At 38.0% G+C, this 24550-nt stretch overlaps 1 protein-coding gene across 1 annotated transcript in view; it reads right to left on the bottom strand.

Moving 5' to 3' along the window:
* Nucleotides 1-1051: 1051 nt before the first annotated feature.
* The window catches only part of LOC110092851 (transformation/transcription domain-associated protein), a gene marked incomplete at its 5' end in the record, with an annotated part of 60923 nt that continues 37424 nt past the window's right edge, over nt 1052-24550 (bottom strand). The window contains 12 exon segments of the mRNA XM_020817549.2: nt 1052-1367; nt 2321-2527; nt 3011-3159; nt 3246-3648; nt 3788-4066; nt 4202-4633; nt 12420-12884; nt 12968-13258; nt 13333-13593; nt 19710-21008; nt 21168-21597; nt 21693-22099. Of these exon segments, the coding sequence (XP_020673208.1) occupies nt 1248-1367; nt 2321-2527; nt 3011-3159; nt 3246-3648; nt 3788-4066; nt 4202-4633; nt 12420-12884; nt 12968-13258; nt 13333-13593; nt 19710-21008; nt 21168-21597; nt 21693-22099 (4743 nt within the window).

Genomic DNA, 24550 nt, shown 5'->3' with positions numbered 1-24550 from the left:
TTAGATTTGAGTTACTACCTAAATAATGATTTTGAGCTTTGATTTGGGATTCAAGGTTAATGTAATTAATTTTAACTTTATAAGTCTCCTCCCTTTATTGAGCCTTTTTCTTCCTAATTTTTTTTTTAAATTTATTTAACTCAATAAATCAAATTGTTAAAATACTAAGGATTTATGCCCAAAGGTCTCTCCTAGTCTAATCTCCTTAAATATTGTTTAACTACATCTAGACATTAATTAATCTTCATAATTTGTCTTAAATGAGTTAAGCCAAAAATCCCTTTTTAGATAGGATTTATGTGGTATTAGTTTGGCATTCTTAGATTTATTTTATACTATTTTTAGACATCTCATAAAATTCTCAAATTATTTTATACTAGTTTCAAGTCCTCTCTTTTCCAGGCCAGATTATTTCATTCCATAAATAAAACTCATACAAAATTAATAAAAATATTAATCCAAATTCCAATATTAAATGTCTAGCTCACATAACCCCAAAAATTTCCAATGAAAAAAAAAAACATTTTAATTTTAAATCCACAAAATAAATGAAAAGAAAATCAACAATTTTCAAAACATGCTTTCTATCTAAAAAAGCAACCAAATAAATTGAAAAAATCTCAGCAATTTGATCCAAAATAAATACAACAACAACATCATCAAACATTTGTACCATTACGTGAGGTCAACTACATAAATCTTTTTTCTCCATTGTCCTGTTAAAAGTCAAATTCTCATTTAAATCTAATAAAGAAATATCATTACAAATATTTTCTAACCAAGCCTTTTTAGGTCTACCTCCTACCTTTCTTAATATAAGTCAAATCTAATACCTCAACTTTCCTAACCGGGTCATCAAATGACTGTCATTTTATGTGACTAAACCACCTAAGCCACTGGAGCTACTCCAACCTTTTCACGTATATGCTCATTTCGTATCCTATCTCTAAGAGTAAATCCACTCATCCACCTCTGAGCATCCTCATCTTTGCAACACTTTTATTATGCTTCTCTTTCATTGGCCATGAAGAACATAAAAAATACCAAGAAAAAAAAAAAGAGTCCATCCCAAGCTCTTCTCGTATTTTATATATTTCACCACTAAAATGAGCATTCTTTCACATTACAAGCCAATGAGCAGTTTAAGCATGCAACAGATCCATTTGTACAGAGAAAATAAAAACATTTTCTGCTCATCAACTGCGTGTCAGAAGCTTCACAAGAGAGACATGTTTGGAAACGCTTACTTAAAACCAGGGATGCCAAGTTGGATCCATCATGCACAGATTCTTTGGGTTCAAGGCGGCTTCAACTAGATCTGTGACTCCTCTTTGCACAGACTGAGGTGGGTCAGTTGTATTTTCCTCCTGAAAAATCAATTTAGTTGAAAGGAATTTACATATATACCACACAATTTTTATAAATTTACATATTGAATGCATAAATATTTATATTTATATAACATCAAAGTATTTAAATTATATCAAAGATATTATTAAATTAAAATATACATTATAGATAAATAAATACGACAGGATAGGTAAACAACAACAACAACAATAACATCAAGTCGTTAATCGTTATCCCATCTACGTTGAGTCAGCTACGTGAATGTTTTTCTTCACTGTCCTATTAAGAATCAAATTATCATTTAAATCTAATAAAAAAAAATCATCTCTAATATTTCTAACTAAATCTTTTTAATTCTACCTTTAACTTTATTAATATAGGCCATATTTTAATATATCTATTCTCCTAATCAGATCATAACAGGCCGACGTTTTATGTGACCAATTTGATGTTATATGTATTTGCTTTCATTTGTTTCTCCAATCCGGACTGAATCACTCCCCTTAACTGCAGCAAGTCATCATTATCATGGAGCTAACCCTGTTACAACTGCTTGAGGTTATCTTTCTTAATCCAAAGTCAGCTTTCATTGCTTTATATATATATATATATATAATGCTCCATAATTTTCATATGGTGTACCTATAGAAGAGTGGAGGGTTGCAGTTATGAAGTTCTGAATGAGAAAAGTGGAGAGTTACGTTAGGTAGTCGACAGTCAGCGTAAAATTTGTCGAATAATCATGACATGAATCCTTTATGAAGAAAAAAGATTCATGTAGCCGACCCCACGTAGTGGACAAAGGCTTGATGTTGTTGATGATGTTGTTGTTGTTGTACATATCTAAGAGTAACATATTGAACAACATATCCAGTCACGACAATAACAGAAACTAATTTACACTGACACAATTCTTGCAATCGTCTCAAGCAGAATGAAAGAAGAAATTTGTGAACTAAAAAGTGCGTACCTCATCTGAAGAGGGATGTGGTGCTATCCCTTTGATACGTTCTATGACATGCTCCACATTACTCGTAATCTTCAGCTCGAAGTCCAAAGGATTGATTCCTCCAGAAGTAGCAGGGGCCGAATTCAAGCCAAGGGGCCGTCTCCAAGACCAAGAAAGGAGTTCGTCACGGAAAAACATGGCAAGTTGATACCAAATGTGCTGGCTTTGCTACAATAGAACAAAACAAACGCACTTCAGCTTGATTGCTATAGTGAGAAGATGAGCACATAAATGTTACTAAGGAATTTGGTCAGCTTAAACATTTCCCTGTGTCGTTAGTATGTCATAGAAGATATGAATTTTTTGCTGTTTTAAGATAGAACTAACATTTAGAAGTTTCAAATGTGGGAGAGATTATTGTGTGTGGACACCGGACAGGAGAACCGTCCGATTCCGTGATCGGTACCAAGCGGTACCGAGCGCGGTACATTTTTGGGGTGACAAGGCACACATTTTTATTGATCTCCAGACGTCTCCGGACCCGCACGTAATAATTTTTCCAAATGTGGAGATATCTGAAAGTTTTCACTAATCAAGATTCCACTATATATTTAGGGTGAGCGGTTTCCTTGCATAAGGAAGCATCCTTGCTCACTCAACTTGGCTAAAACTGCGTCATTTGTATGCCAAAGCAAAACAAAAGAAGCTAACCTTGGGTGAAGAAACAGCTTGTGCAGCAGAACACATAGCAGATACAATGAGACCTTCAACTCCAAAATTTGAGAAGAAAGACTGCATATTGCGAGTCAAGCGAAAAGGTACTGGTTCATTGAACTCAATCATTCCATTTGAATCATAAGCTGCAGAAATCCATGGGCAAAATGGATCTTAGCAAAGAACACTATTTACATATGATTTCAGTAAAAGGAAAAAAAAATCACATTACCAGGGTGAAAATCGGTTTGAAAAATCTTTCCAGTGTTCTTCGCAAATAGAGTCTTATTCGGAGAACGACCCCCAATTTGCAACATGTATGACATAAAGCATGAAAGTGCTAGCTGAACGGCAAATTGCTTCTTGAAGGCCCAAAGATGGTTACCATTTGGGATTGTCTTGTACATGTACTGGGAAAAGATGTTATCATTCACCCCAGTTCTTGTGATCTCAAGATATGCCTGCAAGCGTAGTTCAACTACTCCCTCAGGTGATATCTGTCCAGAGATAGCCTGATTGAGTTTTTTCTTGAAATCAGTGATTGGCAAATCCGCCTCTCGATTGTTCCGCGCACAGTTGATCTCATAGACCTCAAGAAATGTGCTATACATAACGTCATCCTCTACCATTCGAACCTTACGAAAAACAATAATGTTGAAAGTAAGAAAAAAATTAAAACATAAAATTTCATAGCTTGCAATGATGGAGAACAGTGGATAGCTATGAAAGGAAATTGGTAAACAAAAAACAAAAAAAAAGGAAGATGATTTTCACCTGTGACCAAACAGGTATTATAATTGGGGTATGAATTGTTAGATGGCGCCGCCTTGATTCTTTATTCTTGTCAAACATCCTATTCAATACTCGGAAGAGCTGAAGAATGCGTTCATCACTTCTGGCATTAGGAGTAAGAGATGTCTGAACAATGAAATGGCGCTGGGAACCATCAGACCCAATAAGTGTGAGGCGCCGGAAACTGCTACCATGCCTCCTAACAATAGGAATGTCCGCCCCAATTCTGTCCAACTTTATTGTATGATCAGGTGCGACTTCCTAGATTTCATTTTTTTTCCCAAAAAATGATTTGAAAATGCTTAGTAGGATACAAAAATCAAGAACTATCAAATGAAAGCAGAATGTTTAGTCAAATACTCAAAATACTCAAATTCATTAGAACTACAAACCAACCTGATCAGTAAAATACTGTCCAGGAACCTCCACTTCAACAACATGAAAGTCCCGCAATACTTTACTCTCTTCCTCTAATTTTAAAACGGCAGGAAACCTATCCTCAAGATTGCTTTGGAGAATATTTTTCCAGTGCTTCAGCTTATCGGTTAATTCTAAAAGGGTAGCCGGAAATGTGTTCGTGCTCTCAGGATCCAGATCACGTTCAAAATCCTGTTTATATTCCCTCACAAAATCAACATGCTTGTTCACAGCATCTGCAGAGAAGCAAGCCCTACAAACTCCAGATAGCTCCTTTTTAAGAGATTGTGGAACCTCAGCAGTAGTAGCAGTTGGATACTTATAGCAACGATGAAGTAATGCATTAACAACAGCAAGAAGCCGCTCCTCAGGAAGAGTAACAAATCTTGAGCCTATTTCTGATAGCAGTGCCTGAAAATTCAACAACTCACCTAGTTGTAGTAGAGGAAATGATTTAATTTATAAGTATTTATCATCAGATACAATCTCATTAACATTTTTCAGTATCAATTTAGCATTTGATGTTTAAAATCCATAGTAGGAACTCTCAAAAAAAAAAAAAAAAAGTTCAATAAAAATAATAAGTTGGGAACCGAAAGTACATCAAAATACATTCGAAGCAATTCTATTTAACTTTTCATTATCTACAGGTGGTGGAATGATTTCCATGTGTGAGTGTGCGGGGAGGGCTATTGTTATGGGAGTTGATACCGGAAATCACTCCCGGAAGTAGGCGCTGGACAGCGGGTGAAAAGCTGCTGTAGATGGTTGGGAGGGTGGTGGACAGCAGGTTAAACACCTCTGGATAAAGAAGAAGAGTAGGGAAAGGGAATGGACAGCCTACCGTGGGCTGTTGGGAGAAAATGGGTCCACCACCTCGCTCGGCCAAGATACAATGAGGAGATAAATCTGGAACAGATTTCTTACTTCTTGATTTCTCAAAAAAATTCAACACAAGAGGTGTAGGTAGCTCCTTATTTATAAGTCAAGGCTACCCTTAAATATCTTTTTGGAGGGTAAACAAAATTTTAAACAATTAAAAAAAAAACTATAAAATAAATAAAATCAAAGCAGGTAAGATCCAATTGGTTGAACCAATCTATGCCTAGCCCCCACATCATTCTCTTTGGCTTGAAGAGGCTTCGACATAATCTCTAAAGCCAACGAATCTTCAAGGGGTTAAGTCGGATACGTTGATGGTGGCGTATACTTGATATTTGCTAGGTAATTCCAATTGGTAGGTATTGTCATTGATGCACTGACGATACAAAAAGGACCATCGGCCATGGACTTTAATTTTCCATGAGCAGTCGGGGAAACCATTTCTTTAGTAACTTGAGCCAGACAAAATCCCCTTCTTTGAAGGTGCGATGCTTCCTACATTTGTTGGCTAGTGCTTGGTTCCTTACATTTTATTTTTTGATTTGTTCTTTTACTTGTTTGTGAAGCATTCAAATTCCTTAAATGTTGAGTTCCGCATCGGTGTTACACTTCGTAAGGGCAATGGGTGGAATCAACTCTATGGAAGGGGTGGATTTCTCCCATAAACCACCTAAAATGGACTGCGGTCTATTGTTTGGCGGTAGGAAGCATTGTAAGTATATTTTACTTGAGATAAGATCAGTCCCCATTGTTGAATGTTTTTGCTCCGATTGACGAACTCCATTTGTCCATCTATTTGAGGATGTGCGGTGGAGCTGAACTGTAATTTAGCACCAAGAACCCCATAAAGTCCTCCAAAAATGGCTAAGGGACTTAACATCTCGATCGGATGTAATCGTTTTGGATATGCCAAGCAATCTGACGACCTCTTGAAAATAAAGATTGACTAAATTCGTAGCATCCAACATCTTCTAGCAATGCATAAAATGTGGCATACTTGAAAATCGGTCAACAATGACCATAACGGAGTCCTTATACAAACGTGTTGCAAGAAGCCCAACAACGAAATCCATACTAACATCGGTCCAAGGTTCGACTAGTATAGGTAATGGCATGTATAGGCCAAAATTTTGTTGGCGAGTTTTGGTTAGCCAACAAATTCTACATCTTTTCACATAACAGTCCACGTCGCAAGTAAGCAAATTCCAATAGAATCGCTCTTGGGCAAGGGGCAATGTCTTGTCTCTGCCAAAATATCCTACTAATCTCCCATCATGATTCTCACAAAGGATGAACAAGATGGGGGATTAGCATGGATATTTCTTTTAAAAAGAACAAGATGGCACACAAAGTTTGTTACCAAAAAAAGAAATATCCATGCTCAATATGGAAGAGTTTACATGATCTTTTTTGGCACATCTTCAAGATTTATTTTTGAAAATCTTGATCATGGGCATATAAATCATGTATGGCTTCAAAGCCCATCGGCTTGAATTGTAATGTCTTGATCAACTCAGCCGTTAACCCAATGCATCGACCACTTGCATGGACCGGTAAGACTTCTGCCTGAGTGAGTAATGGAAGGAGGATAAGTACTCCATCCATTTGGCATGCATTCCTTCCAACTTACTATGATGATGTAGGTGCTTAAGGGCCTCATGATCAGGGAATACAAACTCTTGTGTTAGTTAGTTGGTAGTGGCTCCAATATTATAATGCCCGTAAGAGCATAAACTCCTTATCATAAGTAGAATACCTTTGATGTGTCTCATTGAGTTTTTCACTAAAGTAAGTCACTAGGAGACCCCTTAATGCAACACGACCCCAATGCCTATGTTAAAGGCATCGTAATCAACTTCAAAACATTGGTTGAAATCCAAAGGGGCTAAAAGTGAGGTGGATGTAAGTGGCTGTTAATTGCTCAAATCAGCGTTGTGGCATCAATCCAGCTCCAATTAGATCTTTTGAGGAGCTTGATCATAGGAGCAGCTGTGACGCCCCAGGCATCCATAGTGAAAGGATTCGTCTGACATTCTGATCGAACTCCATTCCAGTTGTCTTGCTCGGACCTGAAATTTTTAACCACATATAATGAGCTTAAATAGCCCAGCAGGTCACCAAAGCCTACAACTGAAATCAAAGCACGGCGACGCTATCAATATGCATGTCAGTCAATCAAATCCATAACAGTCAATGGTCAATGAGTCTATGCAATACGGAAATCCATAGTCAATGCAATCAATAGTCGATGAAATCAAACTCAATCAATCAGTACGTCAAATCTCAAAAGAATCCGTCGATCAGTCAAATCAATCGTATCGAATCAATCGATCAAATCAAGTCAATGAAATCGATTAGAAAAGCAGTACAATAAAGCTCAATCTATACTAGCAATGAATCAAATGCAGCAGGCTAATATGGTGCAGAAGCAATAGTATCAATGAGTCTATAAGCAGTATCAATAAATCTATAATATCCATATCCATAGCATCAATGAATCAATACAATATCTATATCCATCCATATCCATAGCAATGCTCAATAGTATCAATGCTCGGCAATCAATCGATGAAATCAACAAAATCATACGATACAGTAAATCCGATCAAATCAATAAAGCAGAAATCGATAAAGCAATAAATCCGTAAGTCAATACAGTAAACATGCAGTCAATACGATAATACTGGACAAGTACAATCAACTGGCTATGTTGCTGTTGTAGAATCCATATTGCTGTTGTAGATATCCATACGTTGGTTTCAATAAAAAGAGTCATCACTCTATTGCCCGTCGGTCGCCCGTCGGCATATCTATAAGAACTCCTTATGACTCCCATCCATATATCCATAATCAATATTTAAAGGAAAGCCCGTCGGCCCACCATCCTGTACAGGTCAATCAATCTCCAACCAACATTCAACCAGTTCCACTTGTGTCCAGTATTCAATAGTCAATTCAATATTCAATTCAATAATCAATATTAAAGCAATCATATCAATATTCACATTCATATCTATTCAATCTATCAATCTCAGACAAATCAGAAATCATACGAAAATCGGGCAGAGTAACGGCAGTCTATCAAATTTACACAAAAATCCTACAAAATCACAATTCACCAAATTACAATAGAATGTTCACAACATCAATATAAGGACTATTAATTCTACTGAATCCACATCAAATAACATCATGATATTTTTCTATTCAATTAAAATCGCGTAGAATCAATTCCGACCGGTAAAATCATCGCAGAATATACTCAAATCGTGTACAATATTCATATATATAACATACTAAAAGTTGTGCGGTGAAAGTTGTGTCAATACCAAATCAGGTCAATTTTTCGATAACAAAAACACAAACCGTACACAACACGATCAAATCACAAATATCTTTTGAAAACAGAAATAGGATTCGGAGCCTTACCACGAGATCTACACTTCTCCCACAGCGGCGTCAGACAAAAGCACTCCGCGGCTCCCGAAACCCAAGATTCCTTTAACTTTCTTCTCTTTCTCTCTCCTCAGATATTTCTGATTTATAAAAATGATTTCTCTCTCCTTAGAACGAGTTGATTTCCATATAACCTTAGTCTGATCGTCCTGGCCGATCGCGACATCGTCCAGGACGATGTGACCAATTTCCAATCGTACTGGACGATTTTGCAGGACGATACAGGACGATAATTAATTTGCCAAAACCCCTTGCTCTCGGGATTTTGCCATAAACTAATCGTCCCAGGACGATCCAAAATCGTCCTGGACGATCCAGTCCAGAAATCATTCCAGAAACACTCCAGAAATCAGCTGTTTTCAATGCACTGATCGGCCTGGACGATCTCAACATCGTCCCGGCCGATCCTGGGAGGAAAATCCAATTCAGAGAGGAACAATAAGGGAACGAGATCTCACAGCAGCCAACTTGATAAAGTTTCTAATTAAAAGTTAATAAAAAAAGGCCAACTCATGAAATCGTTGGATCTCAGTCATGGATTGTAGCATTGGCCACTCGAAGATGGTCTTGATCTTTGCAGGGTCCATCTCAATTCCGACTACAAAGATCACATAGCCCAAGATTCTAATTATAGTTGTCAAATATTGACATTTAGAGGGGTTAGTAAACAATTGTTGTTCATGGAGTATCTCAAACACTGGTTAGAGATGCTATAGGTGTTCCTCCATGTTCTTGCTATAAATAAGAATGTCATCAAAATAAATAACGATAAACTTATCCAAGAAGAGTTAAAAGATCCAATTCATTAAATACACAAAGGTGTTGGGCACATTAGAGAGCTTAAAAGGCATGATGGTCCATTCATATAGACATTTGCGGGTTTTGAATGCACTTTTACATTTATCTCTATGTCGCATTTATATCTAATGATATCTGGTCCTTGTATCGCTTTTTGAAAATTAAGTCTCAATATGTGATTAATCAAATAGGTCGTCTAACAGCAAGAAGGGGAATCAGTATCTGATAGTAATTTTATTTATGGGATGACTGCCAATATGCATCCGCCAAGTTCCATCCTTTTTTGGCATGAGAAGGGAGGGTACTATGCATGGGTTGGTGCTCAGCCACACTGTCCCTAAACCCTAAACCCTAAACTTACACATAGTGTGTATAATTCTTATTTATAGTGCATAAAATGCTTATATATATCGTGTATAAACTTGTATATAGTTTAGGGTTTAGGGTTTAGGGTTTAGGGACAGTGAATGCTCAAAGTATATGATGGAAGACATAATAAAATTCATATCGCTGGAAGTCAGGAATGGATATAAAGTGACACTAAGAGATAATACCACAAGGAAAATGGTAGGTACATATAAGATGCATATTGGCAGTCATCCCAATGTGGCCCAGTATGGCTGAGCACCAACCCATGTGGCCCAGTATGCAAGGCTGTTTGGAATGACTAATCCTGGCGGATGCATATTGGCAGTCAATACTATGGTACTGTAGTTCGGAGTGTACTCCTTTAGGGCCATCTAGTATGCAAGGCTGTTTGGAATGACTAATCCTGGAATGTAGTCAATACTAAGGTATATTTCCTTCAATGGAAAGTCTCACGGGCATAAATTCTAAAAATATATTCATAAACAATTGGAGGAGATCTTAGAAAATGGCCGCCAGTTGGAACTACTCCCGATTGGATTCAAATACTACCAAGGCCAACCTGTAGTTAGCTCTTTTGCATGTCTGCATGAAGAGCGACTGGGGCACCACTTACTTTGGGGTGAGCAATGGGTTCATCCAAATTTTTAAAGGTATGAACACACCAATTTCCCTTCTTTGTGGAAGGAAACATCGCGCTTGGTCCCGCGATCATATTGCCATGGCCTTCCAAGAAAAAGATAGCAAGCATCCATGGAAATGACATCACAAAGAACTTACTCTTAAAATCTTCCTCCAATTGAAAATTGCACTAAGAATTGCTTGCTTACAATGATTTTGCTTCCCTTCTTGAGCCAAGAAAGCTAGTAGGTCTTGGATGCGGAATGATGGGAAGGTTCAATTTTTCCACCATGAGGGTGCATACCACATTTTTGCTGCTCCCCCCATGTCTATCACCAAATTTCACACCTTATTATGGGCGGTGCATCTTATTCTGAATATGCTATGATGAAACCATTTGTTCTCCTTCTCATATTGGATATTCAAAAGCGGCAAACCACCAACAATTCACCTTCATCAACAGGCAGAAGTTGTACTTCTACCATCTCGTCAGCTTCTTGATCCATTGGAACAATGGCCTCGAACGGTGCTTCTTCCAATAAGGTCAATAATCATCGTGGGGCAATTGGATGCAATATTCCCTAAGACATGGCATTTAAACCACCTTGAGTAGAAAGGAAGGTTGTCAGGGCCAGTGGGGAGGGCCAATAGTTCGTCTGCATTGTTTCTTGCCAGTTATGGCTATCAGCCAATCACATTAACTGGTATTGGGGGTCCGCCTATCACTGTTCACGAGTTTATATTGCTATTCCCTTGCTATTGCTATTCTACCTTGACAACAAGGTTGATTACGTCGACGATCATTCAATAGGGCTACAGTTGCACCACATTGGCAATGAATGGGCTCAACCCTCCAAGAAACCGAGTTGTGGTATTTTCTTATGGTTCCACCAAGATGCAATTCAACCTCAATTGTTCAAATTCATTAGTATAACATTCTACCAAGAATTCTTGTTGTTGGAGATTGTGTAGTTAGATAAACATATCTTGTTGATAATGTTTCGAAAAATTTTTGTTGTATTTCTTTATCCATTTCTAAACCAAAATTGATCTTAGTTCTCTCTTCACACTGCCTTGATCGGTTCAAATACTCCCATCTCAAGGAGGCATTATCTTTTAACTTGATGGATGTCAATTTGACAATCGATCGAGAGATGCCCTTTGTATTCAAGAATTCATTGAGAAATACGTAACCAATTGAGTTATTCATTTAGATCAAATTTACCATCGAAGTGCGGAATATTTATATTGAATTCGAAATCGGGACAGGGTCTTCTTGATTTATGCCGATAATAAGGACCAGGTGGTTCCTCCTCTTCACTAGAAGCTTCTTGGTGAAATGAATTTTTCTCCTCTTCTAGATGTTCTTCCTCATTCCGACGTTTAATCAGATGACAGTTTCATTACCGCAAACCGTTCTTGTAGTTGGTGAATCTCCTGTTACAATTCTTCAGTTAAAGATCCTTGAATTGGTTGCAGATTGGATTTTCTTAGCGGCATTTTCGAGGCTTTTTCTAGGCTCTAATATTATATGATACCCAAAATCATTCCCAAAAGGTTGAGATAAAGGAAGCAGTGCAATCACTAGAAAACCGGTGAACAATAGTTGTAGTGGCTAGGAGGGTGGTGGACAATAGGTTATACACCTAGGGAAGATGAACAAGTGCCCAATAGCCGTAGATGGTTGGGAGGGTGGCAGATAGCAGGTTAAGAACTTGGGGAAGAAAAAGAGCGGTGGAGAAAGGGGATGAACAACCTACAGTGGGTTGTTGGAAGAGGAGAGAAACCTAGAACAAATTCTAAGTTCTTGATTCTCAAAAAAAAAAAAAAAAAAAAGAATATAAGAGGCGTAGGTAGCTCCTTTTTAATAAACCAAGGCCACCTCTAAAGACTCTTCTGGAGGGAAAATAAAATTATAAACAATTAAAGAAAATAGCTTAATAAAATAAAATGAGAGAATGTAAGGCCCAATTGGCTACACTCACCAACCTCCTAGCCAATTAAGTAGGTAAAAAAATCCCCCCCCCCCCCCCCCCCCCCCCCCCCCCCCCGGGTCAGTGGTGGTTATTTTTACCTCAAGTTCACTAGCCAAGTTTGGGTGCTTGTTCCTAAGAGCTTCCATTATGTCCTTTGCAGCATCAAATGCACTGGTCGCAGAAGCAGCCCAACCAAGTGCAGTATTACGCCTAAATGGAAGTTGGTTGTTTTCTTGAACTACAGCTTGTGGAGGTTGTTCATGTCCAGCATTAACTGCAGCTTCTGCATTAGCTGGTTTTTCAGAATCTTGCCCTTGAGTACCTCCTCCATCATGAGAACCAGAAGTACTTCCATTTTGGGAGCCAGAATGAATATGGCTTTCAGAAGGCAAGCCACTACTAACATGATTCAGACCTCTTCCACTTCCATCAGACATACCATTGGACCCTGAACCGGTTTGTTGCATGCGTTGTTGAGCCAATGTTGAATTCCTTCCAAATTCAGATTTATTAGCAACATCCCGTCGTTCCATGAGATATGTACGTAGCCAGTAGTATAAAGCCTGCAGAAGATCCAAAGAAATTTGAATTTTATGGAATGAAACAACAAAAACAACTTCATGAAAGGTAGGAGATGCATTCACACCTGAGGATACACAGTAGCAATTTTTAAAAGAACTAGCTTGCAATGCGGTGCTTCACTCCTTTGCAAAGAAAGAAGCAGCTGAGGTATCCATGAAAGCCAGACCCAATGTGGTAACTGGTCCATGTATTTATCAAAAGCTCTTCCAACAGGTTCATTTGTTGTATCAAAGCTAAGATGGTAAAGTATGCGAGCTAAATGACTCCTCGAGTTCGAAACACCATATTTAATGCCCTGAAAGAAGCAACTCACAGCATATTCTAACCACATTTCATCGTGTGTTTCCTTATAAACCTGCCAAGATATAGACATTGAGTTCTCAAGAATATATGAAGAAAAACAATTAGAAGGGCGTGAACAATATATACCATATCGCAATAATTGCCCCAACTTATCCATCCCTTAGGCAAATGTTTGAAAACAGTTATAGCATTGGAATATGCAAGATTAGCATTCTCACAATCATTCATCTTTAGCAAGAAGTCTCCTTTGATGCGAAATATTTCTGCTTGGTTTTTCACAGGAAAGTACTCAAGATTAGTGTTGTTGATCAAGTTGAGACCACTGCTTAGTTCTCCTTTCATTTCCAGATAAGCTTTTGCCTGTTCTCTTATTTTCACAAAGGCTTCCTGCAAGATGATAGGGCAAGAGAAAAATTAAAAAAATAGAATGCAATACATAAAAGCAGCAAATCATGTGTGTGTGTATACACACACACACACACACATATATATATATATATATATAAGATAATGTCATTCTTCTCCATTTAAAACTAAGTATGGGAATGAAACAGTAGATCAGGAACACCATCCTTTTTAAAACTATCAAATTGTGGCATTACAACATGATTCATTTTAAAGCTAATGTGGTTACTGTTAGAAAAGAGGATTTGAGAGGAATAAGAGGGACAAGCTTGAATTTTATTATATACTACAATCCCTATTTATAGATCTATACAAGATGTTTAATAAGGAAACAAATAACTACAAAATAATGAAATATAACTCTTCCTAAATCATTTGTCCATCTATGAAAGGTGTTCAACGTGATTAAGGCGGGCTTCCCACGGATCCTTTCTTTTAGCCGTGGGAATAACATGAGAATGAGAGGTTGAGATTTAACACTCCCCATCAAGCTAGGGAGTATAGATCCGTCATTCCCAGCTTGGCAATCATTCTGAGAAAGGCAGAGCTGTCCAATCCTTTGGTGAGGATATCTGCGAGTTGATCTTTCGATGGTATATGGTTGATACAAATTAGATCATTGCTAATGTCTCTTTAATAAAACGTCAATCCACCTCTATGTGCTTGGTCCTGTCATGTTGGACTTGATTGTGGGCTATGCTGATTGCCGATTTGTTGTTGCAGTGTAGCTTCATGGGGTTGTCCCACTTGATCCTTATGTCTTTTAAAATCACCTTGATCCATAATAACTCACATATTCCCAAGGACATAGCTCTATATTTTGCTTCTGCATTGGATGTTGCCACCAAATTCTATTTCTTGCTTCTCCATGTAACTAGGTTCCCTCCAAGAAATGTGCAATATCAAGAGGTAGATCTTCTATCTACTGGTGATCCCGCATAATCAGCATCAATGTATGCTTCTAGGGTCATTCCGCGATTTCTTCTAAAGAGAATCTCTTTCCCTGGAGTTCCTTTAAGGCAGTGCAGTATCCTGTCTACCGTTTGCATATGAGCCTGCTTTGAATTTTGCATAAACTGACTTACCATGCTTACAGAAAATGTTATATCTGGTTTGGTGTGAGAGTGGTAGATCAATTTCTCTACAAGTCTCTGGCAAGACCTTTATCTACATCTAGATCTTTTGCTTCCCCCAGTTTAAAATTTGGTTCTACTAATGTTGGTGCTCGTTTACAAGCTAATTTACCAGTTTCTTTTAGAAGATCTTTAATGTATTTTTGTTGTGAAATGAAGATTCCTTTGCTGGAGTGGACTACTTCAATTCAGATGAAGTATTTTAGTCTATCAAATTCTTTGATGTCAAATTCTTTAGTAAGACTTTTCCTTAAACTAATTTTCTCCTCTTCGTTCAAGATAATATCATCCACATATACTAATAATATTGTGACTCCCCCCCAGGAAGTGTTTAAAGAATAATGTATGATCCCCTTGACTTTGTTTATACCTATTAAGAAACATAAATTTGAGAATCTTCTGAGCTAGGCCCTTGGTGATTGTTTGAACTCATATAGAGCCTTTTTTAATCTGCACATACTGTTACGTTCAGATTTTTCCTTAAACATTGGTGGTACTTTCATAAATATCTCTTCTTCCAGATCCCCATGCAAGAATGCATTTTTCACATCAAATTATTTCAAATGCCAGTTCTATCTGTTTGCTAGTGAGAGTAATATTCTGACAGTGTTCATCTTGACTACAGGTGCAAAGGTTTCTTGGTAGTCAATGTCATATGTTTGAGTATACCATTTTGCGACTAGTCTTTCCTTATATCTTTCTAGTGTGCCATCAACTTCGCAATTTATGGAGAACACCCATTTGCAGCCAACCGATTTTTTCCCTGTCAGTAGATTGATGATCTCCAACATACTGTTGCTTTTCTAGGGCCTGCATTTCATCTATCATGGTATTTTTCCAATTTTCATCAAATAAGGCCTCATAAATGTATTTAGTAATATAGATATCTTCTAGTGTAACCAAGAAATTTTTGTGTGAGGATGAGAAGTTGAAGGATATAGAGTTGGTTATAAAGGTATAAGGGAGGTGATAAGCTTATCTTATTTCTAGGAGATGGTTTAGATTATTGGATCTGCTTTGGAGCACAATCTGAACTTGTATGCCTGGAGTATACCTTTCCAAATCTAATGACAGCTTTGTCTTTTGTTTCCCTATCCTAGTTTTCAGGTGGATTGGTTTGAGGTGGTTGAGGAAGGTCAAGATGTGTTAGTTCATTTTCATCATCTCCCTCAAGTTCAGTCTCCCCCTGAAGATGAGGCTTGAAAAAATATAAATTTTGTTCGTCAAAGTTAACATCAACAGAGACAAGGGCTTTTCTTGTAAGTGGATGACAACACTTGTAACCTTTTTGGGTAGCTGAATAGTCAACAAAGATGCATTTGAGTGCTCTTGGATATAATTTTTCTCTAATTTAGCTATGAATATGAACATAGGCAGTGCACCCAAATATTTTCGGTGTGAGGTTATGATGGGTTTGGGGTAAAATGAGGACAAAATCTCCATTGGAGTTTTGAGTACTAGGGCTATTGAAGGTAGTCAGTTTATGAGATAAGTTGCAGTTAGGAGGGCTTCCCCCAACATAATTTGGGTGTATTGTAGTGGAATAGAAGCTCAACTGGAAGCTAGAAGGTGACCATTTTTTCTCTCTGCAACCCCATTTTGTTGTGGGGTGTGAAAGCAGGAGGACTCATGGATGATCCATTCACTTTGGAAGTAGGATTAAAGGGTTTGGTTGAAATAGTCTTTAGCATTATCGGAGCGAAATCTCTTTATTTTTATCCCTTGATTTTGGATCATGGTATGAAAAATGAAAAGAATGGTGCTAACATCAGATTTATTTTTAAGGAGATAGATCCAAGAGACTAGTGCAATCATCAATAAATGATACAAACCGGCGTGCCCCAGAGATATTGGGGATTTTTTAAAACCCCCATATATCACTATGAATAAGATAGAAAGGAATATCACATCTCTCATTTTTATTTGGGAAGGAAGTTCTTTTATGTTTGGCTAACTCATAAGTTTCACAATGAAAATGTTTATTTTTAATTTCTGAAAAAGTTATGAATACATGTCTTAAGACATCCATACATCAAAAGATGGATGTCCTAACCTATAATGATGAAGCCAAATAGTAGAATTCTTATCAACTAGGAGTAACATAAAGCATCATTTTTAGATTGGTTTAGTTCATCCAGGTAGTACAACCCAACTTTCTCCTTAGAAAATCCAATCCTCTTCCCTGATCTCTGGTCCTGAAATAAGCAATAAGTAGGGTTAAATAAAGCTTGATAATAATGGTCATTGGTAAGTTTTTGTATTGATATTAGATTTGTGGATAATTGAGATACGTGTAGCAAATTTTTTTGGGTGAGTCTGGGAGATAATGTTATGTCTCCTTGGCCTTTTATCGTGATAAGAGAACCATCAATAATGATGATTTTCTTGTTGCTTGGGCAAGGAGTATAGTTGATGAAGTGGGTAGGTGAGTGGGTCATGTGATATATGGCTCTTGAGTCAATGATCCATAATTCTTTTAAATGATTTCTAAAAGCACTTAAACTAATAAAAATCGGAAACTTACCTGAGAGTGCAAGTGAAGAAGATGCATTTGGTTTTTCAAGAGATACCATGAGTCATTTCATATTATCAATGTCTTCTTTATTGAGTTCTCCAAGGTTGGACTGTGCTTTTGGGATGGGCTGACTTGTAGTGTTGTTGGCATGTGATGTGCTCCTTGTTTCAGTTCTTTGATTCCACTCCTTACTGGGGGATTTTTCATGTATTTTTCAGCACGTTTTTTTGTGTATTGACTTCTTGCAATAACTGCACCAAAGTGAGTCTTTGTCCTTGAATTTTGAGGAATCTTTACCTTTCTCCTTCCATGACGATTCTCTATTCATCACCATTGTTAAACTTTCAACGACTTTTGGTTCTAACATCACTCCTCGTCGGCTTTCTTCAGCGTAGATGAGAGAAATTGTTTCATTAAGGGATGACGTCTCCTCTTTGCTAAGGATCTGGACTCTAACCTGATCAAATTCTGTATTTAGTCCTGCAAGAAAATCATAAACTCTATCTTTTTCAATAAAGTTCTTTAGGATCGCAGCATCTTCCGGACATGTAATTTCTATACATCTGTAGTGATCAAGTTCTTTCCATAGATTTTTTAGAAGAGTGTCATACTTCGTCACGGTCTTGCTCCCTTGCTTTGTGCTTCCTACTTTGACTTTAATTTCAAAGATTTGAGCTGCATCCCGAGCTTTGGAGAAGGTCTATCTGGCAGCATCACGTATGTCCTTTGCAGTGGAAAGGAACATGAATGTATCGTTAATTTCTGGAGTACTCATGGAATTCCACAACCATGACATAATCATAGAGTCTGCTTCATCTCATGCCCAAAAATTAGGATCTCCTTCTCTTGGTCCTCCGAGAAGGTGCTGTATTTTTCATTTTCCCTTTAAATAGGTCTTCAAAAATTGAGACCACTTTAGATAGTTCTTTCCATTGAGACGATAGGAAGGTTGCATGCTTTGGAGGTCACCTCGTCCTTGGTGAGCATAGACTATTAAATTTAGTTTATGCTTTGGGACAAATTTTCTTCAGACATTATGGTACAACAATAACAACCGATTTGATTATATCAGCAATAAAAGGCTGGTATCAGGTCTTAATCAGGTCTCAAATTTGATTTAAGATTTGTTGTTGTTGTCGGCCCATCCCACATAATCGAGAGGGCGTTTATGCGGATCTAAGTCGAACAGGAAAAAATTGGAAGGAGCTTCCGATCGAATCGTCTGAGCGAACCTCTTCAAGCGACTTTGTCCGAGCGGGAGGTGCATCACTTTTTTCGCTCCTTCATGTATGTTCGACTAGGCTCCTTCGACGACTTTCCCTTCATGTCAGATCGAAAGTTGTTCGACTACGCTCCTTCGACGACTTTCCCTTCTTGTCGGATCGGAGGTTCACGACTTCGGCTTATTCTTCAATTCGCAAAGGCTCCTCCCATACGCCTAAGCGGAGATTCGCTTGGCTCTTTCCGCATGCGGGGCTCTGTTTCACACACCTGGAAGCTCGCCTGGCTTCAGCTTCTTCTTCAGTTCGTAGGGGGCTCCGTCTGCGGCGTCCGTCTTCAGCAAGGCTTTATCTGGCATCTGTCGGCAAAGCTCCGTCCATATGCAGGCTCTAATTTCTTCTTCTTTTCCTCCTTCGACGATCTACGATCGTTCTTTAACGGCAATGAAGGACTCTTCTTCACAATAATTTCCTCTTCAATTCCTTCGGCACTCTGATACCATATTAGAAACGAGGATTTGAGAGGAATAAGAGGGAAAAGCTTGAATTTTATTATACATTACAATCCCTATTTATAGATTTATACAAGATGTTTAATAAGGAAACAAATAACTATATAATAATGAAATATAACTCTTCCTAAATCAGTTGTTCATCTATGGAAGGTGTTCAACGTGATTAAGGCGGGCTTCCCATAGATCCCTTCTTTTAGCCGTGGGATTAACATGAGAATGAGAGGCTTAGATTTAACCGTTACCATTGTACGCATCAAAAGTTTTTTCGAAGGAAAGCATCGAACAAAAAAGTTATGATTTCTTGGGTATCTCACGACTGACATGGGGCTTTAGTACATGGATAGTACATTATATTCATAACACATTGAATGTTTTTATTGGCGAAATATATAGGAAAATTAAATTTTCTTTTGCCTGTCATTTGATCAACCTCATTCTTTTTACATGCATGATGAATGATCAAATCTACATGAAAACTGGTGAAGCTCAACAAAAAGTAGCTTTCATATTGTAGATGAATATGAAACGTATTGTTATATGCTTAAAGACCACAAAATAGAACAAAAAAAAGAGCTTGAGAAAAGAACGTACGTCTTCCATCCTAGGAGGAGAAAAGCTTATCATCTAAATTTAAATATACAAAGACATGCACAAAGACACTAAAAGTTAAAAAGTACCATGAAATACTGAAAAATATTAAATATAGAACTAGTACCTGCACTTCCATGGTAGAATGACCATACATCTTGTCAAGAATTGTCACACAAACATCATACAGGCCATGCTTACGTGCAATGTGAGCAAGCTTATTCACATTCCATGCTTTATCTCGGTAACCAAGATGATGGAGCTGTGGATTTGTTGATGCGAAGTCCTTGAATGCTTCAATTACAGCATTATATATCTCATTTCTCCATTGAAGTAAATCGCACCAAACAGTCATGTTATCCCATTCATTAGGAGTTCTAAGCCTCCAAGTCTCAAAGATATCTTTGAGTTCTGCATACCCACTGTGAACACCAGAACCAGAATTTCCAGATGTTTGTTTGTTTCCATTAGCAATGTCAAGTAGAATTCTTGCTGATTCTTGGACCTCAACAAGCTGCTGAAACTGCTGCAAAAGTGGTGTGCGGGACTGAACGGACATCTCAGGCAATTGCCACCACTGTTCTAGTGCCAATTCAACGCCTTTGGACACAGTACCTTCAGCATCTCCAACACCGCCTGTATTTCTATCATGAAGAGAAAAAAATGCTTGAACTATACGAAGTTTTGGTGTCTCTTCTAATTGAGCCTTTGGAATTACATTATCCTTCAAATAAGCCCAATCTGGAACCTTCCAAAGGCAGTCATAAAGAATTTCATAGTTCTCCACACTCTTTCCAAAGTCTGCCAATGCATCCCACTGACTTAGCTGGCTAGCACAACAAAGCCACTGTTCTTCCCAAAGACACATTTCAGCCTTGGGAACTGTATTGTTGTAAGTACCCTGTGTGGCCTTGATCATTGCCTGATAAAAGAGGTTTTGAGCATGCTGCCAGTAACCATGCTGGACTAGAGATAGGCCTGCTCTTGTTTCTGCGGTAATTGACCTTCTCTTCCATAATCCACATCTTATATCTTCTTCATTAAGCAATCGATAAAGCTCGGCAAGTGATTCAGAACATTTTGGTTCATTCATGAACAACACGACATGACTCTCAAGGAGAGCTAGAGAGATATGCCAGGCATTGTAAGTCTTCCCAATATATTTGATTAGCTCACTTGGCATTCGAGGCTGGGGGTGACACAAATGAATACCTTCTAGAAGTGCCTGCACAACATTAGGTCTGGTTGCTTGTTGCTTCTTGTGGTAGTCTTTAGACAGAAGTGATATAATGGGTCTAGCCAGAGAAACTTGCTCATCTTTCTGAAGGGTGACCCAAACTATTGGGAAAATCAATACCCATAAATGATATGCAACATTAGCATCCGCATACGCTAATTCCCTTAAAGGAATCACAAGGTCGGCAACCTAGACAAGGAAAGTAACGTAAGTTATTACCAAATTCTCAGAACAGATCCCAAGCCCAATGATACATCACACTACAAAATATCTGAAACCAAAATATATATATATATATATACTGGAATGGAAAGGCTGAAAAAATATATATAGATGAGGACAAATTACCTGAAGTTTACTCATTTCATTTAGAAACTGAGCATGCTTAGTCAGAAGAAATTCAAATGTGAGCGGAGCACTCTCATGGCCATCTGGAGCATCGGAAACCTGTGGCAGAACACATGAACGGTCCAGATGTGGTCCTGATACCATAAGTGGTGGCACTCGTGCAGAATTTGGAGCAAGATTGATTGGTTCATTTTCCACCAGGACTGCCAACAAAAGATCAAGTCCCTGCTTCAACCAGAAAACATCACTCACGGCTTCCCAGTCCTGAAATTGGATAATATACTGAAGTCTGATGAACAACGTTTTCTCAAAAGAATTGTTGTAAAGTAAGAAGAACCGCTGTCTAATTTCTGGATCCTTCGCTCTTAGGCCCAGCATATATTGTCGCTCCACCTTCTGAAATACCTCTTGACGAAGTGCCAAAGGATACCTAGTAACCATTAAGTTGAAGCTCACGATAAAAGCTAAATAGGTAAAATAAGAAACATATTAGAAAGGGAAAAGCATTTAAGTTGTAACTTATACTTGCTTGAATCTGCACATAAACCATATATAAGCTCAAGATATTTTTTGTCCCATTCTTCCAATGTAGTTGACGAGAAGTCCCTCCTATCAACTAGTGATAGCTTCTGTAAATAGGAAACAATATCCTTTGAAGCAAGAGACATGCTTGAAGTTCCCGATGAAACATGCTTGAAATCATCCTCAATCCAGAATTTTATTGCATCCAGTATGCATAGCAGCACACTTGAATCCGTTCCTTTTTCAGAGAGTAATACATGCAACGTTTGAGTTATCAGTCTTTTACATTCAGAAAACTGCATGACTCTTTCACTGATTAGATTTACGATGCATTTCATATTTGAGATGACAGATCCAGAATCATTAGCGCTACGCATACTAGAAGATGAATCCAAATCAGATTTATGTCCCTGTCAAAAGCATTCTTGGTTTTAAGGACAAGATGGTGGCATCGTTAAGAAGTCCATAAGATAAGCATTAAAAGAAGATTTTCTCCATAAAACCAAACAATGCAAACTGGCACAGCAAGATAATTAAATTATATTTTCACAAGATATAACAATTATATTTGAGCAAAAAATGGGACAATATTTGGGACGGAAAGAAGGTGGATGTGTCAGAAGGCGAAGTGAAGCAAATTAAATCCAAAATGGAGTAGAAGTTCTCAACCATCAAATGAAGGTTTTCAACCATGGAGAATCAGATGGAGAGCTGATTTTAAGGGTTGAAGGAGATGATGAGGAAGTTATGCAGATGCAATCTAAATCTTCACCGGTGATTCCGATTGCTAACCCTAACCAAGATTTGACCGAGATTCCCTTGGCTGAATCTAAGGGAAAGGAGATCGGACAAGAGGAGTTCGACGAGGAAAGTTTCTTTGATCAAGAGCCACCTCATAGGGCTCCGATTATGGGTGTAAACGAGTTGAATTTTGACACTATTGAGCTCAGCTCGTCAGTCGGAAAGTGAGCTCGAACTCGGCAAGTGGCATGAGTTGACGCGACCTCCTCAACCACACATCCGCCTCGTGAGCTGCCCGCCTCGAATTCGAGCCGGCTCAAATAGAATCGGCGGGATGAGCAAAACATTTAGTATTAATTTTTAGGTGGGATTAGGCGGGTTCAAATATAATAAATAAAATAAAATAATATTTTTAAAATATTAGTAGTGAATCGAGCCAGCTCGTGAGCTCTCGAGCCAAGCCTCATCAAGTTCGAACTCGACTCATGAGCTCGATAAGCTCAGCTCGTGAGCACATAAACGAGTCGAGCTCGAGCCAGCTCACAAGCCGGCTCGGCTCACTTATACCACTAGCTCCGATAAGGGACGGATTAGGATTTCCGAATGGGGGACAACAAGGAGAGAATTTGGTGATGAAGGTGGTAGGATAGCCGAATACTATGGGAGATATTTCGAGCAAGGGAATGGATGACCAAAGATGGAGGGGTCGAGCCGAGCCATGAGAATCGAATCATGCACGAAGGGAAGAAAAGTGGGATTCCCACCCAAGATACACAGGGGGGAACCATTTGAGGGAGAGGAAGTTGGACTGGAGATACTAGGGTAAGGAAGTTAAAGATGCAAATATTTAAAGAGGAGGATGCCCATGGTTGAGTGTACATGGTGCAGAGGTATTTCACGGTGAATAGGTTAAATGAAGGGGAGAAGCTTAAGGCAGCAGGGCAATATCTAGAGGGGAAAGCTAGCTTGGTTCAAGTGGAGGGAGGCTAGATATTTGTTCCACTATTGGGAGGAGTTTTAAGTATTGTTAATTGGAACATTTTCAAGCAATTCAGAAAGGAGACCTACACGAGCAATTCTTTGCCTTAACTCAGGAAGGAACCATCATGGAATATGGGGAGAGATTTCAGTCGCTTCCAGGGCAGTTGAGGGGGGTTACGGAGGAAATGTTGGAGGAAAATTTCATGAAAGATATAAAGCCCAACATATAAAAAGACCTTGAAAAAAATATTTAAAATTTTAGATTAATTTATGTGGTTTGTTGAGCTATTGTAGCTCACTGTGATATTGCTTCTGGTTTTCAGGATCTAAGAAATGGAAGGAGATTGTGGATTAGCAATTCAAAATCAGATCTGAGTTTACATGTATTCCTCTTTTGATTTTTGTACAATCATGACTACTTTATTATTTAGTTTTATAACATAGGATTGCCAGTAATTAAAATAATCAAAAAAATAATATAACTTATCTTAGACAAATCCTTGAACAGATGATGGTTGAAAAATTGAGATTGTTGTTAAGCTTTAGCACAGATCAATCACACGAGCTCTGAGATTGTCACATAAGCTTTAGCGCACATCGATCACACGAGTTCTGAGATTTCGTAGACAAAGAATGTGCTGAGAAGAGGGGTGTTCGAGCAGCTTCTTGTTTGAAAGTTCGCATGAGTCTTCTATCAAGGATTATGACTCATTTTAATATCACAGGTGTATTTTGTTCTAAAATAAACTTTCAAACATATTTCTCAAACTAATGGAATTAGGATATATGATCAATTACCGTTGTTATGCATCATATAAAGTTAATTTGTTATTTTTTGTGTAACAAATTAACTTACAATTTGCTATATGCTAGTAAGTTACTAACAGTATCTCTCAACTATAAAGTAACATGTTTTTTTTTAATTGTGAGTTACAGAGCCAGTCTTTGGAGAAGATAATTGGTAGTGCTTATGAGACAAGTGGACTCTACTATCTCACCACCACTGAGGACTTGGCCAAATTCCAACAACAAAGTAGTTTGCAACTTTAATCTTCAAAACTATGATGCTATGTTATGACATATGAAGTAAGGTCATCCTAATTTTTTCTACTTGAAGGCTTCGTAACCAAATTTATTAA

This window comes from Dendrobium catenatum, unplaced genomic scaffold, assembly GCF_001605985.2.
Source record: "Dendrobium catenatum unplaced genomic scaffold, ASM160598v2 fragScaff_scaffold_1220, whole genome shotgun sequence".
NCBI classification, from domain to species: Eukaryota; Viridiplantae; Streptophyta; class Magnoliopsida; order Asparagales; family Orchidaceae; genus Dendrobium; species Dendrobium catenatum.
Note: the sequence above shows the minus strand (reverse complement) of the source record. Positions and strands in the feature narration are given on the sequence as shown.